The following is a 20,668-nucleotide window of genomic DNA, read 5'->3' on the forward strand; positions in this document are numbered from 1 at the left end:
AGGCAGATAGCAAGGCAGCATTCCAAGCAGTTAAAGTAGCAAAGATGTTGCACGCCATGTCATGTCGCGTAGCGAAACCGGCCTTGCCAGGGTGGCAAATGCTGTTTACATAGCACCCTGGCAATAGGACAATTCAATGTCTCCTCCAGACGGTCACGGTTTTTGTTTTCTGGGACTTTGACCTCGTGTCTTTTATGATCCAACTTTTATGAGCTGAGATGCAGTATATGTCGATGCTGGGGATGAGGACATGTATTGATGTCTAGGTAGTTTGGGTCTATCGGCAACCAAACGGAACTTTCGTCTGGCGCCTGTAGATGCCGTCGCGAGGAAGCTGAGCCGTTCATGCCGACGGCGTTGGGGGCTGTTTCACACATGGCGAACCCTGCAGTAGTGTGCATTAGCTGTTTTAGCAGTACATTAAGCGCCGTTCACTGACGGGGGAACATCGTGTCAACAGCATGTTGCGATGCTTGCGAGGACTGCGTACTCAGCGCAATACTCAAAGGCGGTGATGCAGGTGGCCTTTAATAATGTGTAACTGGCAAATTGCAGGAGGAAGATGTGCCTGCTTTTGGCCAGCATCGGAAAGCGTGCCTTTCTCCAGACTCCAGCTACTACACTTCGCTCTGGTGGAGTAGGTTGTGTTCCAGGGCGCCAGTGGTCGTGTAGATTCACAGAAGACTGTTTGCAAAAACCTGGATGCAGAGGTGACGGGAAGTTCAACGGCTATATGACTTGATGGGCCGCGCCATCTTCGAGACGCTGCGGAGAGAAGTTCTGGGGCGGTTGGAATGCGCCGCCACGAAGAGCTGGAGCGGAGCTCATCGATGATGGATAAATATCGCGCCTGAGCACTTTAGGAGTCGTATATTTCTTGCCTTCAACGAGAGAACACTGTAAAAGGCCTGCAATGTCCCATGAAATCACTTGTCAATATCTGCATACTCTTTATGCTCCGCACGGATGACCGCACGCAAGAGACCATATTGGGGCATGGTACGTTTGCTCGGCCAAATGCTTTGCGATGCCCGGCCAAATGCTCATTTTTAAGGCTTAATGTCACGACTGATAGAGACCTTTATCTACTATAGTGCCTAATATTCGCCTAGGATTGGCGAGATATTCCGTCTTTTTGCCGCAAGGAAGGGAATCGAGGCACTATCCTGACAGAAGGGTTGAGTTTGAGCTTCGGAGGTGCCGCTTGCTAGCCCGGTAGGAATTTGGAGCGAGGGGGTTGAGATTGTGAACTTGGTCGCCGTTGTGGTGAAAGCCTAGGAGGACGAGTTATATGCGTGGTTTGGCACTGGACGCAGCTTGTTGGTTCCCGACTCGTACTCCACAGAACTAAGTACGAGGTACCCACGAGTATGCAGATGACTCGGGAACGAAAAACCTAGTTGTCGTAGATGGATTGATCTTCGAGGTTGAGCGGAGGCTGCTTTAAGCGCTCCTAAGTAAATACACTTGAAGCCCAATATAGCGCCTTGTGATCGGCTACGATTGCCTCTCAGCTAGCATCGAGACATCTAAGGTCTCGGCCGATACTCCAGTTTGCATAAGCATAGTCGATTGATTGTTGTCATAGAGGCCAAGGAGAGTTGGGAAAGGCCTGTCAAGTGTATAGAAGCAGGGTGATTATTAGGAGTATGATATAAGTTGGTTCGTTGCGTAGAGATAGGTACCTTAGAAGGTATGACATGAGCCATTGTCTTGCACATCAGTGTTGCGGGCTGCAAGGGGTTACAATTTTGGCACAGGCGCGATGGTCCCTCGACTGCTTACACGACCCCTGGAAGAATGCCGGTACTCCGTCTCGTACCCTGAAATGCTCTCGATTGCGAAGTTTCCTTCCTCGCACGGGACTCGGACGTGACTTCAAGAGATCAGAATCTCGCGGATCTCCATGTCCGGCATGTGCTTGAAGAGACGCTGAGGAAGGGGCGGAATGCCATGTGCTTCCGCGGCCAAACACAGCTCAGTGTACCGCCTGGATTGTAGGTCTCCTTGCAAGTCGCTGCCTTTAGGCTCAGATTCTTCTGCTTGTACTTCAGAGAATCGGTAGACCTCTGCCACACCAACGCGGAAGACGCTGCCTTCCCGATGTTCGACTATCAAGAATTTATCATATTTCACTTGACCAGGAGCTGATTTTACTAGGATGAGTTCCCAATGTTGATTCTCAAATCGCTCAGCGATAATATCATCTTCCAGCACCTCAGATATCGAGAGGTATGCCAGCCGTCCTGCAATTCGCCAACCCGGCAACGTCATCACGTCTGGGAGAACGTGATTCGTGGCGGGGACAAAGCCGCTAATGCTGAGGTATTTGGGTTGGGCTTTCAGTATTTTCTGAGTCTTGACTTCACGGAATAGAGAATCCAGGGTCACGAGCTCTCCGGAGTTGAAGCCGAACGCAACCTTTATGTGCGACGAGCCTCTGACATCACCCCAGAGTGTTTGACCGGCCCATCCCAACCATGACCATGAAGGGAACATGGATCGTCGTCGAGTTTTATCACCGTAGTAGCGAAACAAAAGGCTATGCGTAAAAGAGTGATGGAGCCTGTCAGGATCTTCCGGTGCATCTTCGAATGGAAGACCTAAGATCTGGTACACACCAGAATCTGCGAGGCGTGCTGCAATCCCTGCGAAAGCGTTGAAAGCGTCCTCGTCGCGGCCAAGGTGTCGTTTACTATATTTTTTTATGATTTCGCAATAATAGTCCACGTCGAACTTGGTCTCCGGATCCCTTGAAATGATACTGTCATACATGTGGTTCGCCACATCAGCCAAATCAAACTCGCCCTGCACTTCGATAACTTCAGATCGTTGCATACATCGACATTCGAAATAGACTTGGTCCTCGGTGAAAACTAGACATCGGCGCGATAGCAATGCTTCTTGACATGTCCAGCCTCGCGTGTTCCATTTGGATTCTGCAATAACTTGGTCGACGAATGCCATTCCATACCAGACTTGAATCCCGCCAATTCTGGCCACTGGCTGAACTCGGCGTGGCGTCGATCCCACCCCGGGTAACCCGAAACTGGCGTCCTCCCCAGCAGCAGCTATTATAGTCAATGACGCTCCACCGAATATGGATGACATTTGACGGATTTGCTCGGCCTTTCTTTCGGGAGATTTTTGATCAATGCAATATCTGTCAACCCAAAGGTAAGGTATGTTCAGCTGCCTAGTGACAGTGATTGCGTCAAGGATCGTGTTTGGAACAAGCTGAGGTGATTGGAGGTCTGCAGCCCAGTCTCGGGTGTCCCCAGAGTTCGCTGCGCCATCGCTTCCCCAAACATAACTGAGGGTAGTGTAAACGCAACCGTCAGGGGCATCGACAACAACCCGCGATTTCACATCAATGACCTTCATCCCCGCCGGGATATCTCGAGCCTTGCAGGTATCACTATGCGTTATCTCGCAAACCTTAAGCCAACTAACAGCAGCCTTCGGGTCAAACATAGCCGGGATGAGCTTGGGTTGGAACACTTGGTTTCTGTCCGAGCTGACCTCAGAACAGAAGACCCAACCGATACCCCATTTGATAGATTCTTGGTAATACCAGTCTGGGGCATTGTCGATGGTCATGCAAATGAAGTCGAGGTTGGGTAAATACTCGCCGCCAGGTTTGTTTCTATTTGAGGACTTTTGAATGCTCCATAAAAAAGACATGAACCCAAGGCGAGCTTCTTCCTGTAGAAACGTTTTCCGCCTCTGCACTTTTTCTTTCGCGACAGCAAACACTCGACACAGGGCGCACCCGTTCCGTGCTAATTCGTCGACGTTGTCTGGCAGTGTCGCTATAAACCGTGGCTTTTCATCTTCGAAAAGTTCTTCACAACTCTGACGGACAATGCTGCGAAGATCTATCGTTTTGCAAAAATCACAGAGCGCGTCGTCTGTAGTACTCATCTCGTCGTTGCAATAAAAGGCCATAGAATTTCAAAAATGACACCGTATACTATCAGACACAATTGCGAAAGCTCGTTCTCGTCGTGGATATCTGGAGGCTGAGCCGCGGCGGGGGAGTGGGATTTGGGCTGCGTGTCTGCTCATGCAGCGAATAGCAGGTGCAGAAGTGGCCATGTTACCCACGCCCCGGATAGCGCGGCAACTAGCTGTATTTCCGAAGGATGTCGAAATCGTGCACGCGAGCCTCAGGACCTCGAAAGTGCGTTTGCCCGTGATGGGAAGCTCGACATTCAGGACCATATGTGGAAAAGTATCACTCAGGCTGTCTCAGATGGAATTCGATAGAATCACGAGTTCTATACACCGCTGAGGAGCTGCAGAGATGAATTCGGTATGGCTCTCTGGTATTCCAGAAATTAGGGGGAGGAATTCCGCGTGGAAAGCTCAATGATGAGCGTTACCTTAATGTCTTATCCTTTCCCTTTGTGGTAACGAAAGACCGGTGGAAGTAAGAGAAAAACGTGAAAAGACTAAAGTAGGTCTCTCGAGATGAAGGATGCTGGCCGCTGCCTCTGGCGAATCACATTCAAGCCCACATTGATCGGGAGGAACTCGACGACGCCCTACGACTCTGAATACGCTCAAGGGAAATACTTGTCTCTCGTGACGAATACCAGGAGCTTGAACTTCCATTAGACTATAGACTTCAGTACCTAGACGGATAAAGCCGCGCGTCTAGTCAGAGAAGAGCAGCTTTTGGTCGGACTTTGAATGGTTCACTACGGGAATACTATTTTCCATTCTCATATTGTGTATCATTGTCTTTGTGGCCTCGAGGAGGAGCAGCATGTTGAACCCACGCAGAGAGTCGTGGTGGCGGACCGGACAGCGAAAGTATTTTGTCATCACGCCGAACGATGAGGCTTGGAGCAAAGCGAGATGATGTTGCACAAGACTGGTACGTAGATATAGTGGGCTTCGAATACACCCTTCTCGTGTTCGAAGGAGAGATTCTTCAGTAACGCGCCCTGTCCTGTGGATGAGCCGTAGCCTGATCCCTGAGCGGCGCGCCGACGACGTCGAAGCTGATTTTCCGCGTCACATATCTGAGATCCTCGGGATCCATATTGCGGCTGTTGACGCCAATCTCGTCCATGCTGCTTCGCTCGGGATACCAGAAACACCTACGGGCCCCAGTCAGGCTTGGGAAATCAGGCAGATTCGCTCTCCGGCTTAGAAAGCTCACGCAAAGAGGCGACGATTACGTGCATAGGTGGGAAAGTCTTACATGCAGCCACAGTTGTCACAGAAGTTGAAGGAGATATCCCGATCCCCCCAGACGTATTTCTTTACATCGCCAGCTTTGTGCTTGTTGATGGTGACCTCTTCGGGCTTGTAGTAGATCCATGCAGCTGCATAGCGACGACAGAGAGTGCATTGGCATTCGTTGATCTCCTTCGGCTGATAAGGGACAATCACTTCGATCGCGCCGCAGTGGCAGGTTGATTTGAGCGGTGAGCTGGGAGATGGGTCCGCCATGTTGAGCACACCGTAGAATGGACAGTGATCAAGAGGAAGTTCTGAATTGCAGCACTTCTCGCTGACTTTTCGACAAGACCGCTAACTCCGATAAGGCTGGCTGACTAACCACATATTCATTGGTCCACAAGATCAGATGAGATAGAGTATAGCTACCCGTGTGCATACATACAGTGGGGCAGGGATCAATGGGACTGACGGTGGAGACGCTACAGGGATGGATTTGCAGGGGCGGGTACGAGATATAGTATGTATGACGATGACCTCGAAAGTCGCCGCGGTAGAGGGGTAGAATTCATCCGTCGTCGACACAGGCAGCTCTTCATGGTTGATCTCGGGATGGAGAATTCGTCCGGCGATGCGGAGACTTTTCTCCTCCTTTACAGACCATGACCTGGATCTCTTTGCTGATATAAACTGAGCTGACTCTTCTGAACTGAAAGCACACATCTTCTTGATCGCTGAACCCCCAGACCAAGAATGGCCGCGACACGTCCTCGATCGTCAATCCTCTTACGAGGTGGCACGGTGCTCACACACGACGACAATGACAACGTTGTTCCCCTGCAGGACACCGACGTTCTGGTTCGCGACGGTGTCATCGCCGACATTGGAAACAACATCTCCCCTCCCACCAACGACACAGAAATCATAGACTGCAAGGGGAAAATCGTCTCGCCCGGCTTCGTGGACACGCATCACCATCTCTGGCAGACGCAACTGAAGGGAAGGCATGCGGAGCAAGGATTGGTCGTATACATGTATACTGGTAGGGTCGAATCCCCCAGTCACTCGCCCAAATCAAGGGCAACCATTCTGCGCGTGGGAGTCTGTTAACCACAGCAAACTACAGGCAATATGATGTCCTACGCATATACCCCGGAGGATATGTACTGGGGCCAATTGTCGGGCTGTCTCGAGGCGATCCACGCCGGAACCACGACTGTCTTGGATCACGCTCATTGCGCCTACACCCCTGCCCATGGTGAGTCCTGTAGTCCTGCTGACAGTCCATCGATAAAAGGAATATATGACTGAGTGTACCGTCTGAAACAGCCGCGTCGGCTTTGGACGCAACCCTAGACTCAGGTATACGCTGCATCTTCGGATACAGCATTCCCATGCGCATGTCCAAATGGGATGAGTCGCAGTGCATCCCCGATGAAGACCTCCTTCCAGAATGGGCACTGACGCAGATTGCGGAACTGGCTCAGAAGCACAATCGACCTGCCGCGACGGTCGAGATTGGTATGGGGTTTGACTTCTGGTTTCTTCCTCAAGGAATGGTCTTGGAAATGTTTGGAAAGCTGAGGAAAAGCGGACTAAGGGTGCTTACCACGCATGTTGGTTGCAATGCCTTTATGGGTGAGTGCTGCTGCAGACTCTGCTGAACTTCACGGCTCCGCCACTTGCAGTCCTGTGATAAGGCTGGGTCGCTTTGCTGGTGGTTTGGATTCGACAGAGCATCCCTGATGGGCTAACTTGAGACCTCCTCGCTATTCACCTAGGCTGACCCCCTTTGATCCTTCAGGTCTCCAATCCGCCATTCCCAAATTCCAATCATACAAACTCCTCCGCGCGCCCTATCCACCATCGGACACTGCACCGGGTATGCCTTTCCTACTTCTCTCGCACTGCAACGGTCTACCCCAGGAGGACCTCTCCCTCCTCGCGTCTACCAGCACCGCAATCTCAAGCACACCAGGCACCGAGGCCCAGATGGGCATGTCCTACCCAGTCGCACTGGACCCGGCGCTGAAGCACTCTGGCAGCGCGAACGTGTCCCTCGGCGTAGACTGCCACTCGAACGACCCGTCTTCCATCCCGCTCCAAGCGCGCATGCTGCTCCAGCTTGCGCGGGTTGAGAAGAACGCCCGTATCCTCGCGGATGGGAAGTTTCCGTCCCGAGACGTTACCGGCACGTCGGAGGACGTATTCAACCTGGCGACCATCCGGGGCGCACGATGTCTCGGCCTGGACAAGGACATTGGAAGCATTGCGCCAGGCAAGCGGGCCGATCTGCTCGTCTTCGACGCACACGGCAGCATCGGGATGTTGAGCGCGGCGGAATATGATCCCGTCGTGGCGGTCGTGCGGTTCAGCGAGGCCGCGGATATCGAGTACGTCCTCGTCGACGGCGTCGTGCGCAAGAGGGCGGGGAAGCTGGTTTCTACGCGTGTTGGCAGCCACACTGGTGAGAAGACGGGTGGAGTGAGGGACATGGAGTGGAGCGGGATCGCAGAACAAGTCCGACGCAGTCAGAGGGAGGTCCAAGGCCGCATCGACGGACTCAGCCTCGAGAAGGCCAGGGATATGATGCTGAGCACCTATCACACCGACCTGGGCAGGCTGGTGGATGCCGAGTAAGGGATGCGTAGGGAATCCTGGCTTTATCTAGATCACGGGTGCACACATGGCTAAAATTCCGTAGGCATCGATGAGGTTGAGGTATTGACACACCGAGTCCCGTGTTCCGGATGTGACCATCATGAACACCGTCAAGTTCGCCAGGAATGGGAGGACCTCTGCATAGAGAAACGCGGGACGTTCGAGGGACCTTTTGGGGTCTGAGCCCCTTGATGCCAAAAGTCCCCGCCGTTGTCCCCCTGCCAAGCCGTGTGAGTTCGTCCCGGCGTGGGGGCGAAATGACCATATTTGCGAAGTCGCATCGCCTTTTTTCCTTTCCATTTATCTTGAAATCCATTTCAATGTACAGCATTCCCCAAGATGCGAGACGCTGACTGCCTTCTATCCTTTCGTCCCGAGCAACAGCACAACTGGCCCCGCGCGGCACTGTCCGAAGCTTGTACAGTCTCCCCTGACTCTTCAGCCTGATCACTTCACGAGACTGGCCACCACAGGGCCGAGAAATGAGGCTCATCAATACCCAGAGCCTCGAACTAGAGGAGTTTATAGGGGGAACTGTCCCGCCCTACATGATTCTTTCCCACACCTGGGCCGAGAACAATGACGATGAAGTCTCATTTCAAGACATGGGTTCACCCAGCCGCGTGTTCAAACCGGGCTACGAGAAAATCACTCACGCTTGCCACCTCGCATCCGATCAAAATGTCGGCCACGTCTGGATCGATACCTGCTGTATCGACAAGTCCAGCAGTGCGGAACTCACCGAGTCCATCAACTCGATGTTTCAGTACTACCGGAGGGCCGTCTCGTGCCTTGCCTACCTGGAAGATCTGGGCCCGAGCGATGACTCGCTCCCGGAGTGTCGCTGGATGACTCGTGGATGGACACTTCAAGAGCTGATAGCGCCAAAACACGTCGAATTCTACGACAAGAACTGGCGGCACCGAGGCACGAAACTCGACTTCGCAAAGGCGATATCCGAAGGCGCCAACATCCCAGGGCCGGTCCTGTCGGGGGACAAGAAGCTCGAAAGCTGCAGTGTGGCTGAGCGGATGTCTTGGGCGGCCGAGCGGAAAACCACCCGGGTCGAAGACATGGCGTACTGCCTGCTGGGCATCTTCGACGTCAACATGTCGTTGATCTACGGCGAAGGCCCCAAAGCTTTCAGGCGCCTGCAAGAAGAGATCATCAAGCGGAACAACGACCCGACCATTCTGGCATGGGGCGTGTCATCGCCGCACTACGGCTCGGTCTCGGGCGTACTGGCCGATTCGCCAGCCGTGTTCAAGGACAGTTCATGGATTGTCCCCAACGACGCGGATTTCCCAGAGTTCTCAATCACCAACAAGGGCCTCTTGATGTCGTCCAGGTCCAATCTGATGTTTGCCGCCCGCCCAAAGCTCCCCGGGGCTGAATATGACGAAGATCTCGAACGCCATGATCTGATTGTCATGTATTTCCTTGTCCTCGGCAAAGGTACTGAAGAAGATTCCGTGAGTGGGATCTGCTTGCGCAAGGTCGGGTCGGAAACTTTTGTGAGTCGTCGGCGCCTTCTCGAGCTCTTGCCTTTCGTTTTCTTTTCTTCTACTGTCCTTAAAGAGATGTTTATTTCCGAACTGTGTGGGCCGTCAAACTAATTGGGAAACTCCTCTCTGGCAGCATCGCGAGGGTCAAGTCGTGGTGGTTCCAACCTTTGCTGATCCATCCCTTTACTCCCACCGGAACTGGCCCGAACTCCAGAACTTTTACATCCTCATCGATATCAGCGTCAATCTGCCGGATGCCCTGGCCGCCCCGAGGAGAGAGGCAATTCACGTGCCAGACGCTGCTGACCTGCATTCTCCTCAGCTTGAGTGGAGTGCGCCTGAGCGTTTGTGGGATATGACCGACAACGTCTTTTTGAGGACGTATTCGTTGTCCTATCCCCGGTTTTCATTGGTTCTGGCATTGTGGTTTCAAATGCAGGTGCAGGAGACAGAGCTCAAGTTTATCGTCCTATGCGAGTACACCGGCCAAGGTCCTTCGTGCAAGCTGCTGAACGTGACGGACAGCTTCGACGCGTCGTTGAAGACTCTGCTCATGCAAGCGCGAAGTTATCAAGACTGGCTGTCTTGGGAAGCCCTGAGCGCCCAGGCGCCCGTGATCAACACGCTGACCCGTCACGAGTCCTTTCGTGTGGCGGACGGATCAATCTCGATTGCAGCCCGGTTTGAGAAAACCGCCGTCAAGCTCCACGCTACACAGGCCGAAGTCTACAGCCTCAAGTTCGAGGTCAAACACAAAGGGAGGAACGATGTCATTGCCAAAGCGCTGCCCAGAGACAGCCTGCCAAGTGAGACAGCGAAGGCGCCCATTCGGTCATGGGTCCGTTCTACGTTGTCCACCTTGCGTAGAGCCCCGAAATCTTGAGCTGCGAGGAGAGTCTGAGATGATCCTACAAACGGAGCTGCCCCCTTGAGGGCAGAGCCTACGCTCCCTGAGCGGTCACTGACTCCGCCCCCCTTTGGAGACGGCAAGGGAACCGAAAAGGTAGAATTACAACTGACTATTCCTCGTCTTCTCCCTCCTCTGCCGCAGAACCACACTGTCGACTCGCCTCCCAGAGCCCGAACTCAGATCCCACTCAGAAGAAGGAACGAAAACCAGTCCTGCCTTGTTACAGACAAGATGGATCTGAAGGGATTTGAGGTGCGGTCTAAGGAATGAAATTCCACCACATTTGTCGGACGTCTCATCACTTGTGTCTATCAGGAAGCGCTGCTCCCTGTGGCATCTCTCCCGGGACAATGCCTCGGAGGCGAATGCTGGCCCTGACCGAGGCTCCACCACCAACGTCGAATTTCTGCTGGAGGGTCTTGTCGGGCGCCTCCGCCACACTCGCAAACGGGATGTCGACGGCTCCGATCTCCTTCTCGCCGTTCAGAAGCGCGATGCGGAAGTCGTCCGGGCTGCTGCCTACTAGATCGGTGGTGATGGGGAGTCGGAACGCCTGGTCGAAGGCAGGATTGCTGATGTCGGTGCCGGGCGCGTCGGTCTTGACGGCGGTCTGGAATCGGTGGGCCGTGCCCCACGTCACGACCACGCTCGGCTTCAGGTCTTCGCGCGGGCCCTTGATGCCGAAGGCGCTTGCGACGAGGATGGTGGCCATCCCGGAGAGGCGGCCGTCGCCCTTGTGGTCGGACGCGGTGAGGCTCCCGGCGTCGGCCACGTACTTGAAGAATGCGCACGAGATCGCGACCCTGCCGTCCGTTTCCTCGCCTTTGTGAACCAGAGGCAGTTCTTGGCTGCCTCCAGCCACCAGAATCTCGCGGACGGTGGTCACCGCCAGACCAACTTCATCATCTCCGTTGACGTCTTCGTCCAGCACGTCCACCTTGATGCACTGGTCGAAATCACTCACCACAAAGTCGTGCGTCTCGTTCCACGACGGCCTGTTCGTGTTGTTCCTGGTGGCCGTCTTCCACGACTCCTCCCCGCCCACGTCGACCTTGGCATAGCAGTCAGGAGCGGCACGAGTCAGCTTGTTGAACAACTTTCGCGTGGACGACTTGGCCTCCTCTCCAAAGCCCCACGCCTTCTCCACGGTCACCCGCACCATGCCAAGTGGGTAGTGGTACGTTTTGAAGTAGTCGGCGTTGGCGTCGAGCTTGACCAGGAATCGGTTGGGGAGTGTGAACATGGAGTTGATGATGCCGAGAATCACGCTGCGGACGGTGTCGTCGATGAGGGAGAAATCGGCCACGTTGGCCGCGCCCGTGAAATCAAGCTTCAGAACTGGTGGGTTGATGAATGAGATCTGGGCGGCTCCGATCTGCCATTGAGTGTCAATAGGAGGGGGAGAGGGCGGCAGTGGGCCGAAGATCTGCGTACCAGTGGTATGACATTTGTGAGAGGGCATAGCAGTATGGAGAGCCTGCCATGAAGCTGCACGCTTTTGACGCCCTAGATTTTAAATCAACGGAACAGTCACCCTAGTTTGGTCGCGGAAGCCGGCCACTCACGAGGGCAGGGATCATGTCTGCGTCCATTTCAATGTCGGCCTTGCCCACCCAGTCGACGTTCAGGTCGAGCTTGATGCCGTGTTCCTCGCTCTTGGTGGTCTTCGCGTTCGACAGCCGCAGCGGGACCGGGCCGAGATCGATCTTGGTGAAGTGCAGGGTGGCCAGGGGCCCCGGCAGTATCGTCTTGAACATGGGCTCCACGATCTCCTTGACCATCTTGCTGCCCGCGGCGTTGATATTGGGCCACAGCTGCTTGACGATGTCGTTCAAGAACTCTGTCTGCAGCTTAGGGCACCGGCCTCACAAACCCCCAAATGCAGCTTTCCATATGGCTCTTACCTGCGGATTCACCGCCCCCTTCGGCAGTCAGCTTTTCGACGAGGCCCGACATGGTTCTTGCAACTGCGCTGTTAATTGACGGTTAGAACTAGGTATTCAGAGTCCTTGAGTCAGTACCATGGTGTGAGGAAGGCGGGGCTGTATTGCTTCGCAGCTGGAAGCAAACAAGCAAACAGCGACCACGAATAGTTGGCATATGACGTAATTCATTCAGCTTGGTGCCACGACCGCGAGACTGGCTCGAGTGGCTCGACTGTTCTGGCCGAGTCCGTGGCATGTCACCACGATCCACACGAGGTAGTCGTTGCCGCTCTAGGCGTCCGTCTATGCGTACGAGATCGATCAGCGGAGAGGCGACTGGAGTGACTCGGGCTGCATCTAGCAACATCTCCTCTGTAGAATATGCCCTGTGCGAACCTTATGTCTCCACAATCCCGTTCCGTTTCCAGACCTGAACATCCTGCCATTTAAGCGGGCCTGCTTTGAGCTGTGGCTGTGCAATCCTGAGTGCCGCTTGATGGGCTCTCACTGCATAACCTGAGTGGCTGGACACGTGGGTCTTGGTTTTGGGCATCGTGCATGCTTCGGAGGGCCTGCTTCCGTCACCTCTCGACCGATTGTTGTTGTCGCGAATCCCTCGACGCCAGTTTGTCGGTCAAGGTCCCTGGAACAGAGTAGGTCGCTGATGCCAAATCGATGATGACGTTGCGCTCTGTCCCCTTTGCAAAGGTTGGAGGAACCGGAGACGTGTTATGACCGTCAAGAAGGGTGAAAACGAGGCTGCAGAAGGTTCCTCTGCTTTCCCCAGTCCACAGCAACCGGGCAGACAACTGAGAGCAGAGAATCCTCCTCACTGGTTAGCCTCTAATTCTTGTCGTTAGCGACTCCCAATCATCCAAGCTTCTGTAAAGCAGCTTTGTCCATGAGACGCTTTAGGCGTGGCCCAGTCTGGTGTGCCGGATAATGCTGCCTCCAGCCTAACCTGGGCTTACACCGCTACTTGCCCGCCGTCCAAGTTTGCCAGGCTCCGACTGTCGCTCACAGAAGAAAGAAGGGGGGGACATCCTTCCTCCCTATCGCTCTTTGAATGAACAGCCAGAATCACCACCAAGTTCTAAAACTCGGACGCGCTAGGTGTGCTCTGACTCAGAGAGGCTTCGTTAAGGCCGTGCCACTGTGAAAGGCTGAATCTCAAAAGTGGCCCATAATGTCTGCAATGCCAGGTCCCTCACAGCCGATGGCCGTGTCAAACAACTCGAAAGTGGAAATTCTCCCAAGTGCCTCTGGATCAATCCCGTCCATTGAAGCCGCTCCTTTCGAACCATGTGCTTCCTCGCACGCTGTTTTTCTCTTCGCGCAGGGCTCGACCATCTTATGTCTGCACCATTACACCTTGGCGATACAACGGCGGTTTGAAAAGCACTCGAGAGATGTTCGATGGATAGAGGTCGACAACATCAGCGTATGCCACCCTGGAAGGGTAGTCTTGAGCTATGATGTAGGCCAAACAGCCATAGTCTGGGATTTGGAGACTGGCGATCAAGTTTCTAGGTTTGTATCGTATGAGGCTTTCCAGGTCGCGCAGTGGATGCGAAATGGAAAGGTTGTGTTTGGTAAGTTGGAATCATCATTTTTAGCTATACCTTATTAACATCATTAGGTGATACGAAAGGTCATGTAATACTATTCGAGCCTGGGACAGGTGATCACATAGCGACCGCAACGATATATGAACCTATAACCGCTATTGCTCCATTCGACGACTGCAAGAGATATGCCATTGGGTAGGTGGTCTAGTATAGTCAAATTCTGATTTAATCTCTAATGGCCAATAGATACAAGAATGGTTTGATCTTATTGACAACACTACAACCGGCATTCGCTGTCCTACATTCTCTAGCAGCTTACCCCGAGCTATCAACGGTTATCTCCCTCACATTCCATAGGCCGAGCTCAGAATCCGACAACTATATTCTAGCAGGCCAGACGGCTAATGGAGATCTGAGAGTTTGGGCGATACCCAAACTAGTAATAACGGACACACCTCGAGTTATTCGCCTTGTACGGGGCTCTACTAGCAACACACCTAGCCGACATTGGATATCTTGGTCTAGAAACGGCCGTATCGTTCAATTTTCCGAAGGCAGGATTTGGGCTTGGGATGTTCGAACTAAGGAAGTCACATATGAGGCTATCCCGACCGTCGAGGGGATTAGAGCTATTGCTGCTTATGGACCGACATCGAGGCTTTTTACATTGGGGCCGGACTTTACCGTGCAACAATATGACGTTGAAAGAGCACAATTGGTAGCAAATGTACGACACATGCCAATGGTGATATCTCCAAGAACGTTTGAGGATACTACGCTCAATTCAACAAAACAGCGATGGCGATTATCGAGCGCTGCCGATATTTCTGATTCGGGGCTTGGCTCACCGAAACTGCATCCGCAACGACCCGGCACAACTGAATTTTCCGATTCAGGTTTTGGCTCACTCAGACCGTACGATGGGCGTGAAGAGAGTTCCAATACCTCCGGTGTCCAAGAGACTTCACGTATTGCCAACGAACGGCCTGGACAGATCATGAGCGCGCCGCGAATTCATGCTGCGGATCACGCAGAGCTTCACGAGATTGAGTCTCAGATCTCAAACACACAGGATATTGGATCGCATCTAGAGGTCTTGAACATTCCTGAAATAATGGTCGCTGAAGAGCATTTGACGAAACTGCTGAAGATCAACGAGGAAATATTAAAGATTCTCAACGGCGTTCCGGACATTATGGAATCCTCTCGGCTACAGCGAAATTTGAGTAGGCTTCTCAAGACATTTTACATTGACCTTTTCGCAGAAGCTACTTCAAACTTGAGAAAGTCTACGGCCAATTTACTCCGGAGTCACAATGCCAGACACAGGATCTCTAAGAGCATAGTTGGGAGGTTGAAACGCAGCGAATGTGATCCGTCGAGCGAAGATGACTCGGAGCCGGCGCGACCCATTCACAGGAAATCACTAGCCGACGTGGAGGCGTGGATAAGAAATAATATGGCCTTTTCTGAGCCCATTGCCTCTCTAGACGATGGTACGACGAGCGAGAGCCCGAACAGCCCGGGAGACAACTATTCCGATATCTCTGGAGGTGATGAAAGCGGAAGCCAAGGCGAATATTCCCTACATGAATTGCCTCGTATCTCTCATATGGAGGAATTCGTGCTCAAGGGGCCTGCGTTCAAGAGACTCTTGGCCAACCTTCAGCTATTTGTCATTCCCTCACGATACGCCCAGTTGAAACGAATCTTGATGACAATACCCAAGGAACGGGTGAACTTCTCATATTACATTCATCAGGACTGGCTTAGCAAATGCAAATGCTCTTTGCAGCAGGTATCTACACATCCCTGGGACTGGTGGCCTCTAGACAGTCCGAAAACTAACCTGGACCATGGTATGGTAAGGGTCTCGTGGATATGTGTAAGTCGTATTTGGTCTACTATTGTCAAGATTCTACAGCCTACTAACGTATCCGTGTCAGCACTGTGGGAAGGAGCTATCAGAAGACGTATCCCCGAAAGTGGCCTTTCAGTTCCAATGCTTGCTCCAACACCGGCTGCCCCCATTGGAGACTAATCACCTGTGTCTGAATCGCAAACGCTCACAGCGTTCAATGAAACAAAAGCTGCTATATCTTTGGGGCAGCCTCTATATTCCCCTGACTTGGCAAGGCTCTCACGAAACGGGTTCTCCCGATCCTACTTTAAGGGCTCAATCGAGTCCTTGCTTCAACTGCCCATCATCTACGGGGGACATAACCTCCACTGAGTCCAGTACGAACCCTAAAGGTACACCAACATCCTCCAGGAATCCGGGTCCATCTTCGACCACCTCCAATCAGCAGAGTATTCGTGTCGTCCCAATTGAACCCGATGATCGCTTGCTGGTCCTCCTTGGCGTTCAGGGAACGAGACTGACCGTGGACGTTAAGCAAATGGACGTTAGGAAGAAAAATTCCAACGGCCATCTTATAGACGATGCCGATTTCTTTGTCGACTTGATCCATGCATATAAAGCCCTACGTGGGCGATTACGGCTTTGGTTTGCTGTGTGGCAGTTTCGCTATTGCCACTTCAAAAAGGTAAGGGGCGAGACTTCGAAGAGAACGTTAACAACATCGAAAGAGGAAAATCACTAACAGCAGGAGACGATAATAGTTGAAAAAGTTTCGAAGAAATAGAGTCATCATAGGCGAAGCCAGTATACCACATGATCCAGACTACGAATATGACAATTCACCCACTCCGCCGGCGGAGATGCCTCCAATCTCAGAGCACGAATTCCGGATGTCGTTGTTTCCCTGCCCCCGATTTTGCTGGTGGTCACCCTTCCATGACTGCATCGAACCATTGACCGAAAATCATGCCCTGAAACTGATTCCCAAGAAAAAAAAGCCTCTGGGGTCTGAATTGCGCCGGGCGAGACCACGCTTATGGCTTGGAGACAGTGTACGAGATATCTGTCGCTCACCTCTGCTTTTACCATACACTCATGGGGGTGGGGGCGTTCGTGTTCTGGGCCTGCTGGCAAGCCGCGCATCCGGACGACGTCTCTGGAGCTGGCGTTCCTCTGACGATAATGATTTCTCTACTGTCCGTGTTCTGGACTTCAGCAGGGGTTATAAAGGGTTTGAACGGCGCCCCAGATCGGTGGTGATGTCCATAGTATAGCCAACAATCGCAAAGCCTGGCAAGGCTGGCATCCGGGATACTCGACAAGTCTCCAGCAGTGTATAAAAGGAAGACGTATATATGTATTCCGGCATCGCCTCGACATTACTACACAGCTTTATCGCTTCGTAGCTGGCTTCGTCGAAGCGACAGCTCTGGGTGTGCACGAACATGACCCCCTATGCAGCCATATTAATCAGGACGGTCTTGGGCTCGGTGAACAATCTCAACGCGTACTCCCCAAATTCCCGCCCAACGCCGCTCTGTTTCTTGCCTCCAAAGGGCGCTTGCAAGCTCTGCACGCTGACGCAGTTGATGCCGACGACACCAGTCTCCAGTGCCGAGGACACTCGTAGAGCACGCGAGATATCCCGCGTGAAGACTCCCGACATCAGACCAAACTCGGTGTCGTTAGCCAGCTTCACGACTTCTTCCTCCGTCTCGAACGTCTTGACAACGCTGACTGGGCCAAAGATCTCCTTTCGATAGATTTCGGCGTCGTCCTTTGGGTTCAAAAATACCGTGGGCTCCATATAACACCCCGTCTCGCCATATTGGCGGCCTCCCACCACCAATTCCGCCTCGCCTTTTCCTCGTTCCACCATGGTCTTCACTCGCGCAAGCTGTGACTGATCCACCATGGGGCCCAATTTGACACCGGGATCCTGCGGGTCCCCTAGGTCGTTGGCGGCTTCTTTCATCTTTTTCTTGTATTCTTCGATGAACTTGTCCGCGATAGTCTTTTGGACGTACACTCGTGAAGCGGCGACACAGAGCTGTCCGCTTCGGGTCAAGATCGCGTTGACCGTCCACGTGAGGGCGTTCTCGAGATTAGCATCCTCGAAGATCAACGCCGGGCTCTTTCCGCCTAGCTCTAGGGTCACGCGCTTCAGGTTGCTACGAGCTGCGGCCTCTTGGATCTTCTTCCCCGTCGCGATTGACCCGGTGAAGCTAACCTTGCGAATCTTCATGTGCTCGGCGAGGAGGGCGCCAGTAGATCCAGGTCCCGTAACAACTTGTATCACGCCAGGGGGGAATCCAGCTTTCTCAAAGAGAGATGCTACAGCTAAGGATCCCAGAGGCGTCTTCTCACTCGGCTTCACAATCATTACATTTCCCGTCGCCAGCGCCGGAGCAGCCTTAAGCATAAAGGTTGCGACCGGCGCATTGAAGGGGTTGATTGCGGCACAGACACCCAGGGGCTCGTGTCGGACCAGCTTCACAAAACCTGACACAAAGAACTGTTCAGTACCGGACACCAACGGGGGAGATCGCCATCAACTCTCTCTTACCGTCGTCCGCTGGATAGTAGTCGCCCTTCTGTTTGTCTGTCCATCCTGCATAGTACAGCAGACAGTTTTTGATGTAATTTCGTTCCCGGACGGGAGCGAGAGAAATGGGGATTCCGGACGTGAGCGAGTCCAGCGTGAGAATCGGCATGAGCTCGTCTTCAATCAGGGTGGCCAGCTTGAAGAGGCACTCGGTCCTTTGGATGGCTGAAAACCGACTCCACGGCCCATTGAAGGCCTCTTCCGCATATTTGACTGCCGCCTCGATATCTTCAGGGCCGGCGATGGGAATGTTATCCACGACAACAGTGTTATCCTTGGGATTTTGGAGACTGTACGTCTCTTTGCCCTTGGCCGCGACGTACTGGCCGTTCAAATACAGCCGAGTGTAGTCCTTCGGATTCAAGACAGCGCTACCCATTGCTGCGGCGTCTCAGACCTTCTCCTCCAACGGCTTCACTCACGATGGAGCTTCAAAGGGGCGCGCTATTCGCAAGGCACTTTAAATGCCCCTTCACCGGAGCACGCCAGGCAGGGGGCACGGACACCTCGGGCCGGTGGTGGGCCAGCCCGATTGGAAGCTAGGCGGTTACCGACGTATGTTCGTTTTGCATTTCGGACATGCAGTGCCATCATGTGGTGACCCCATGAACAACAACTTACCCCTCCCTCTTGAACCGCAAACTTCCAGCTTCGAAACCCTATCCTGGTCCTCGTGGCTGCCTCAAGACTTGGAGAACGGTTTAACCTCGGCCCACGCCGACAATGGCGGTGGCTTATTAAATGCATCAGGTACGGGTTCATTGTCGATGCTCCTCCGGCGTCTGCGAGCTACCGTCTTTCCAACCGCACGCCGCTCGAGCAACTAGCCATGGCAGGTCAAATGGAACTCTGGGCCCTGACAGAATGGGACACGCCTCTGAAGAAGATCCATCAGCCTATTCCCACTCCTCGAGGGACGGAAGTCTTGGTGAAAGTCAGCCATGCAGGAGTGTGCCACTCGGATCTCCATACCTCCGAGGGCTTCTATGATATGGGAGGAGGCAAGCGATTCTACGTCAAAGAGCGTGGCATCCAGCTGCCTATCGCGCTGGGACACGAGATCCTGGGAGAAGTGGCCGCCGCTGGACCCGATGCAGGCTCTGTCGCCGTGGGGTCCCGTCACATCGTGTATCCGTGGCTCGGATGCGGGACTTGCGCGCGCTGCACCCAGGAAAAGGACAACTTGTGCGCCGGGCAAAGGGCGCTCGGCGTGCTTCGAAACGGCGGGTTTGCTGAGTACGTGCTGGTTCCACACCCGAAGTACCTCGTAGATCTGGGCGATCTCGACCCCTCGGTGGCGTGTACCTTTGGCTGTTCTGGCGTCACCACGCTTAGTTCCGTCAGTAAGGTCATGCCCCTGCCGCCGGACGAGCCGGTCCTCCTGATCGGTGCGGGTGGCCTGGGGCTGGCGGCAATATCGGTGTTGAAAGCCTTTGGACACAAGTCCATCGTCAGCGCCGACATCAGCGACGACAAACTGGCGGCGGCCGCTGCGGCCGGTGCCACAAAGACCATCAACACCTCTGGGCCGTCCGCCGCGCAAGACATCCTCGCCGCCACCAATGGGCCGGTCCTCGCCGTGATTGACTTTGTGAACAATTCGGGCACCGCAAGCATGGTCCCTGGCCTGCTCGCGAAAGGGGCCAAATGGGTCCAAGTCGGCGTTATGGGAGGCTCTATTGAGCTGTCTCTCGTGGCGAACATTTTCAGGGGCCTGACAATTTATTCCAACCTTACTGGAGGTTTGGACGAACTCCGGAGCGTCGTGCAGCTGGCGAAAGAAGGGAAGCTACCTCCCGTGTTGGTCCAGAAGATGCCGTGGAACTCGGTGAATGAAGCTATGGACTTACTGAGGGCGGGAAAAGCTTTGGGCCGAATTGTGCTCGTCAAGTGATGGACTGTCACAATTCCGTGGCCAGAGCAAAAGTTGCCCTTGTGATCCTTCTCCGTACATCGTGCACTCATGCTCGCTTCTAGAATTTTAAACGGCCTATTCGCGGACGCTAGGTCCCGTCGTGCCGCCACTGAGTCGTAGAAGCAACTCTTAATACAACCGCTGTGCACATCACCACGTTCTTGTTCTTGATTTATGAACTCGATTTTGTAATGCTAAAGTATGTATATCTGTCCTTCTCTAATCGCTTGAAATTATGGTGCGATTGACGTTATATCACGCGCTATGGGACCTCGGGTGTGAATCGAGGGATCGCCAATCGCGACGTCAGCAGCGACGGATCGAGAAAAGTTCATGCTTGCCCATCCTGTCTCGGTCTCCTCGTCGAGCCAGGAAGTCCAAGTGGGTACTCCACCAAAGTAGAACAACGGATCGATCGCCTTGCCAGGGATGTTGGCGCCCACGAACCACGCCTTGGATGCCATGACTGATTCGGCAAAGAGCGTGGCCTCGAATGCCTCCCGGAGGTGAGCAGACCATGCGGCCGCC

General features: G+C 53.5%; 4 protein-coding genes across 4 annotated transcripts; 2 read left to right on the forward strand and 2 right to left on the reverse strand.

Annotated features, from left to right (window-relative positions):
• Positions 1-4,939: 4,939 nt before the first annotated feature.
• PV07_11374 (uncharacterized protein) lies at positions 4,940-5,463 on the reverse strand (the record flags this gene model as incomplete). The annotated part of the gene is made up of 2 exons (XM_016398808.1): positions 4,940-5,108; positions 5,213-5,463. 2 exons carry the CDS (start codon positions 5,461-5,463, stop codon positions 4,940-4,942), a joined length of 420 nt encoding a protein of 139 aa, XP_016243370.1.
• A 2,715-nt stretch (positions 5,464-8,178) lies between these two features.
• Positions 8,179-12,271, forward strand: PV07_11375 (uncharacterized protein). Its single transcript, XM_016398809.1, has 2 exons — positions 8,179-9,365; positions 9,490-12,271. Exons 1-2 carry the CDS (start codon positions 8,334-8,336, stop codon positions 10,237-10,239), a joined length of 1,782 nt encoding a protein of 593 aa, XP_016243371.1. The 5' UTR covers positions 8,179-8,333; the 3' UTR covers positions 10,240-12,271.
• On the reverse strand, positions 10,183-12,280 carry PV07_11376 (uncharacterized protein). The gene is made up of 4 exons (XM_016398810.1): positions 12,171-12,280; positions 11,832-12,106; positions 11,701-11,772; positions 10,183-11,641 (listed from the first exon to the last, which is right to left on the reverse strand). The coding sequence occupies exons 1-4, from the start codon at positions 12,220-12,222 to the stop codon at positions 10,565-10,567; spliced, it is 1,476 nt and encodes a 491-aa protein (XP_016243372.1). The 5' UTR covers positions 12,223-12,280; the 3' UTR covers positions 10,183-10,564.
• Positions 12,281-13,377: 1,097 nt separating this feature from the next.
• On the forward strand, positions 13,378-15,800 carry PV07_11377 (uncharacterized protein; the record flags this gene model as incomplete). The annotated part of the gene is made up of 3 exons (XM_016398811.1): positions 13,378-13,783; positions 13,831-13,954; positions 14,006-15,800. The coding sequence occupies 3 exons, from the start codon at positions 13,378-13,380 to the stop codon at positions 15,798-15,800; spliced, it is 2,325 nt and encodes a 774-aa protein (XP_016243373.1).
• Between the last annotated feature and the right edge of the window lie 4,868 nt (positions 15,801-20,668).

Source organism: Cladophialophora immunda (assembly GCF_000835495.1).
Source record: "Cladophialophora immunda strain CBS 83496 unplaced genomic scaffold supercont1.7, whole genome shotgun sequence".
NCBI classification, from domain to species: Eukaryota; Fungi; Ascomycota; class Eurotiomycetes; order Chaetothyriales; family Herpotrichiellaceae; genus Cladophialophora; species Cladophialophora immunda.

Excerpts from the sequence above, each read along its gene's own strand:
- PV07_11375 (XM_016398809.1), top strand. The coding sequence starts at position 8,334 with ATGAGGCTCATCAATACCCAGAGCCTCGAACTAGAGGAGTTTATAGGG. Across the intron at positions 9,366-9,489 it reads AGGTCGGGTCGGAAACTTTT|CATCGCGAGGGTCAAGTCGT; the intron begins GTGAGTCGTCGG and ends CCTCTCTGGCAG.
- PV07_11376 (XM_016398810.1), bottom strand. The coding sequence starts at position 12,222 with ATGTCGGGCCTCGTCGAAAAGCTGACTGCCGAAGGGGGCGGTGAATCC. Across the intron at positions 12,107-12,170 it reads AGGGGGCGGTGAATCCGCAG|AGTTCTTGAACGACATCGTC; the intron begins GTAAGAGCCATA and ends AGCTGCAGACAG. Across the intron at positions 11,773-11,831 it reads CAGACATGATCCCTGCCCTC|GGCGTCAAAAGCGTGCAGCT; the intron begins GTGAGTGGCCGG and ends TTTAAAATCTAG.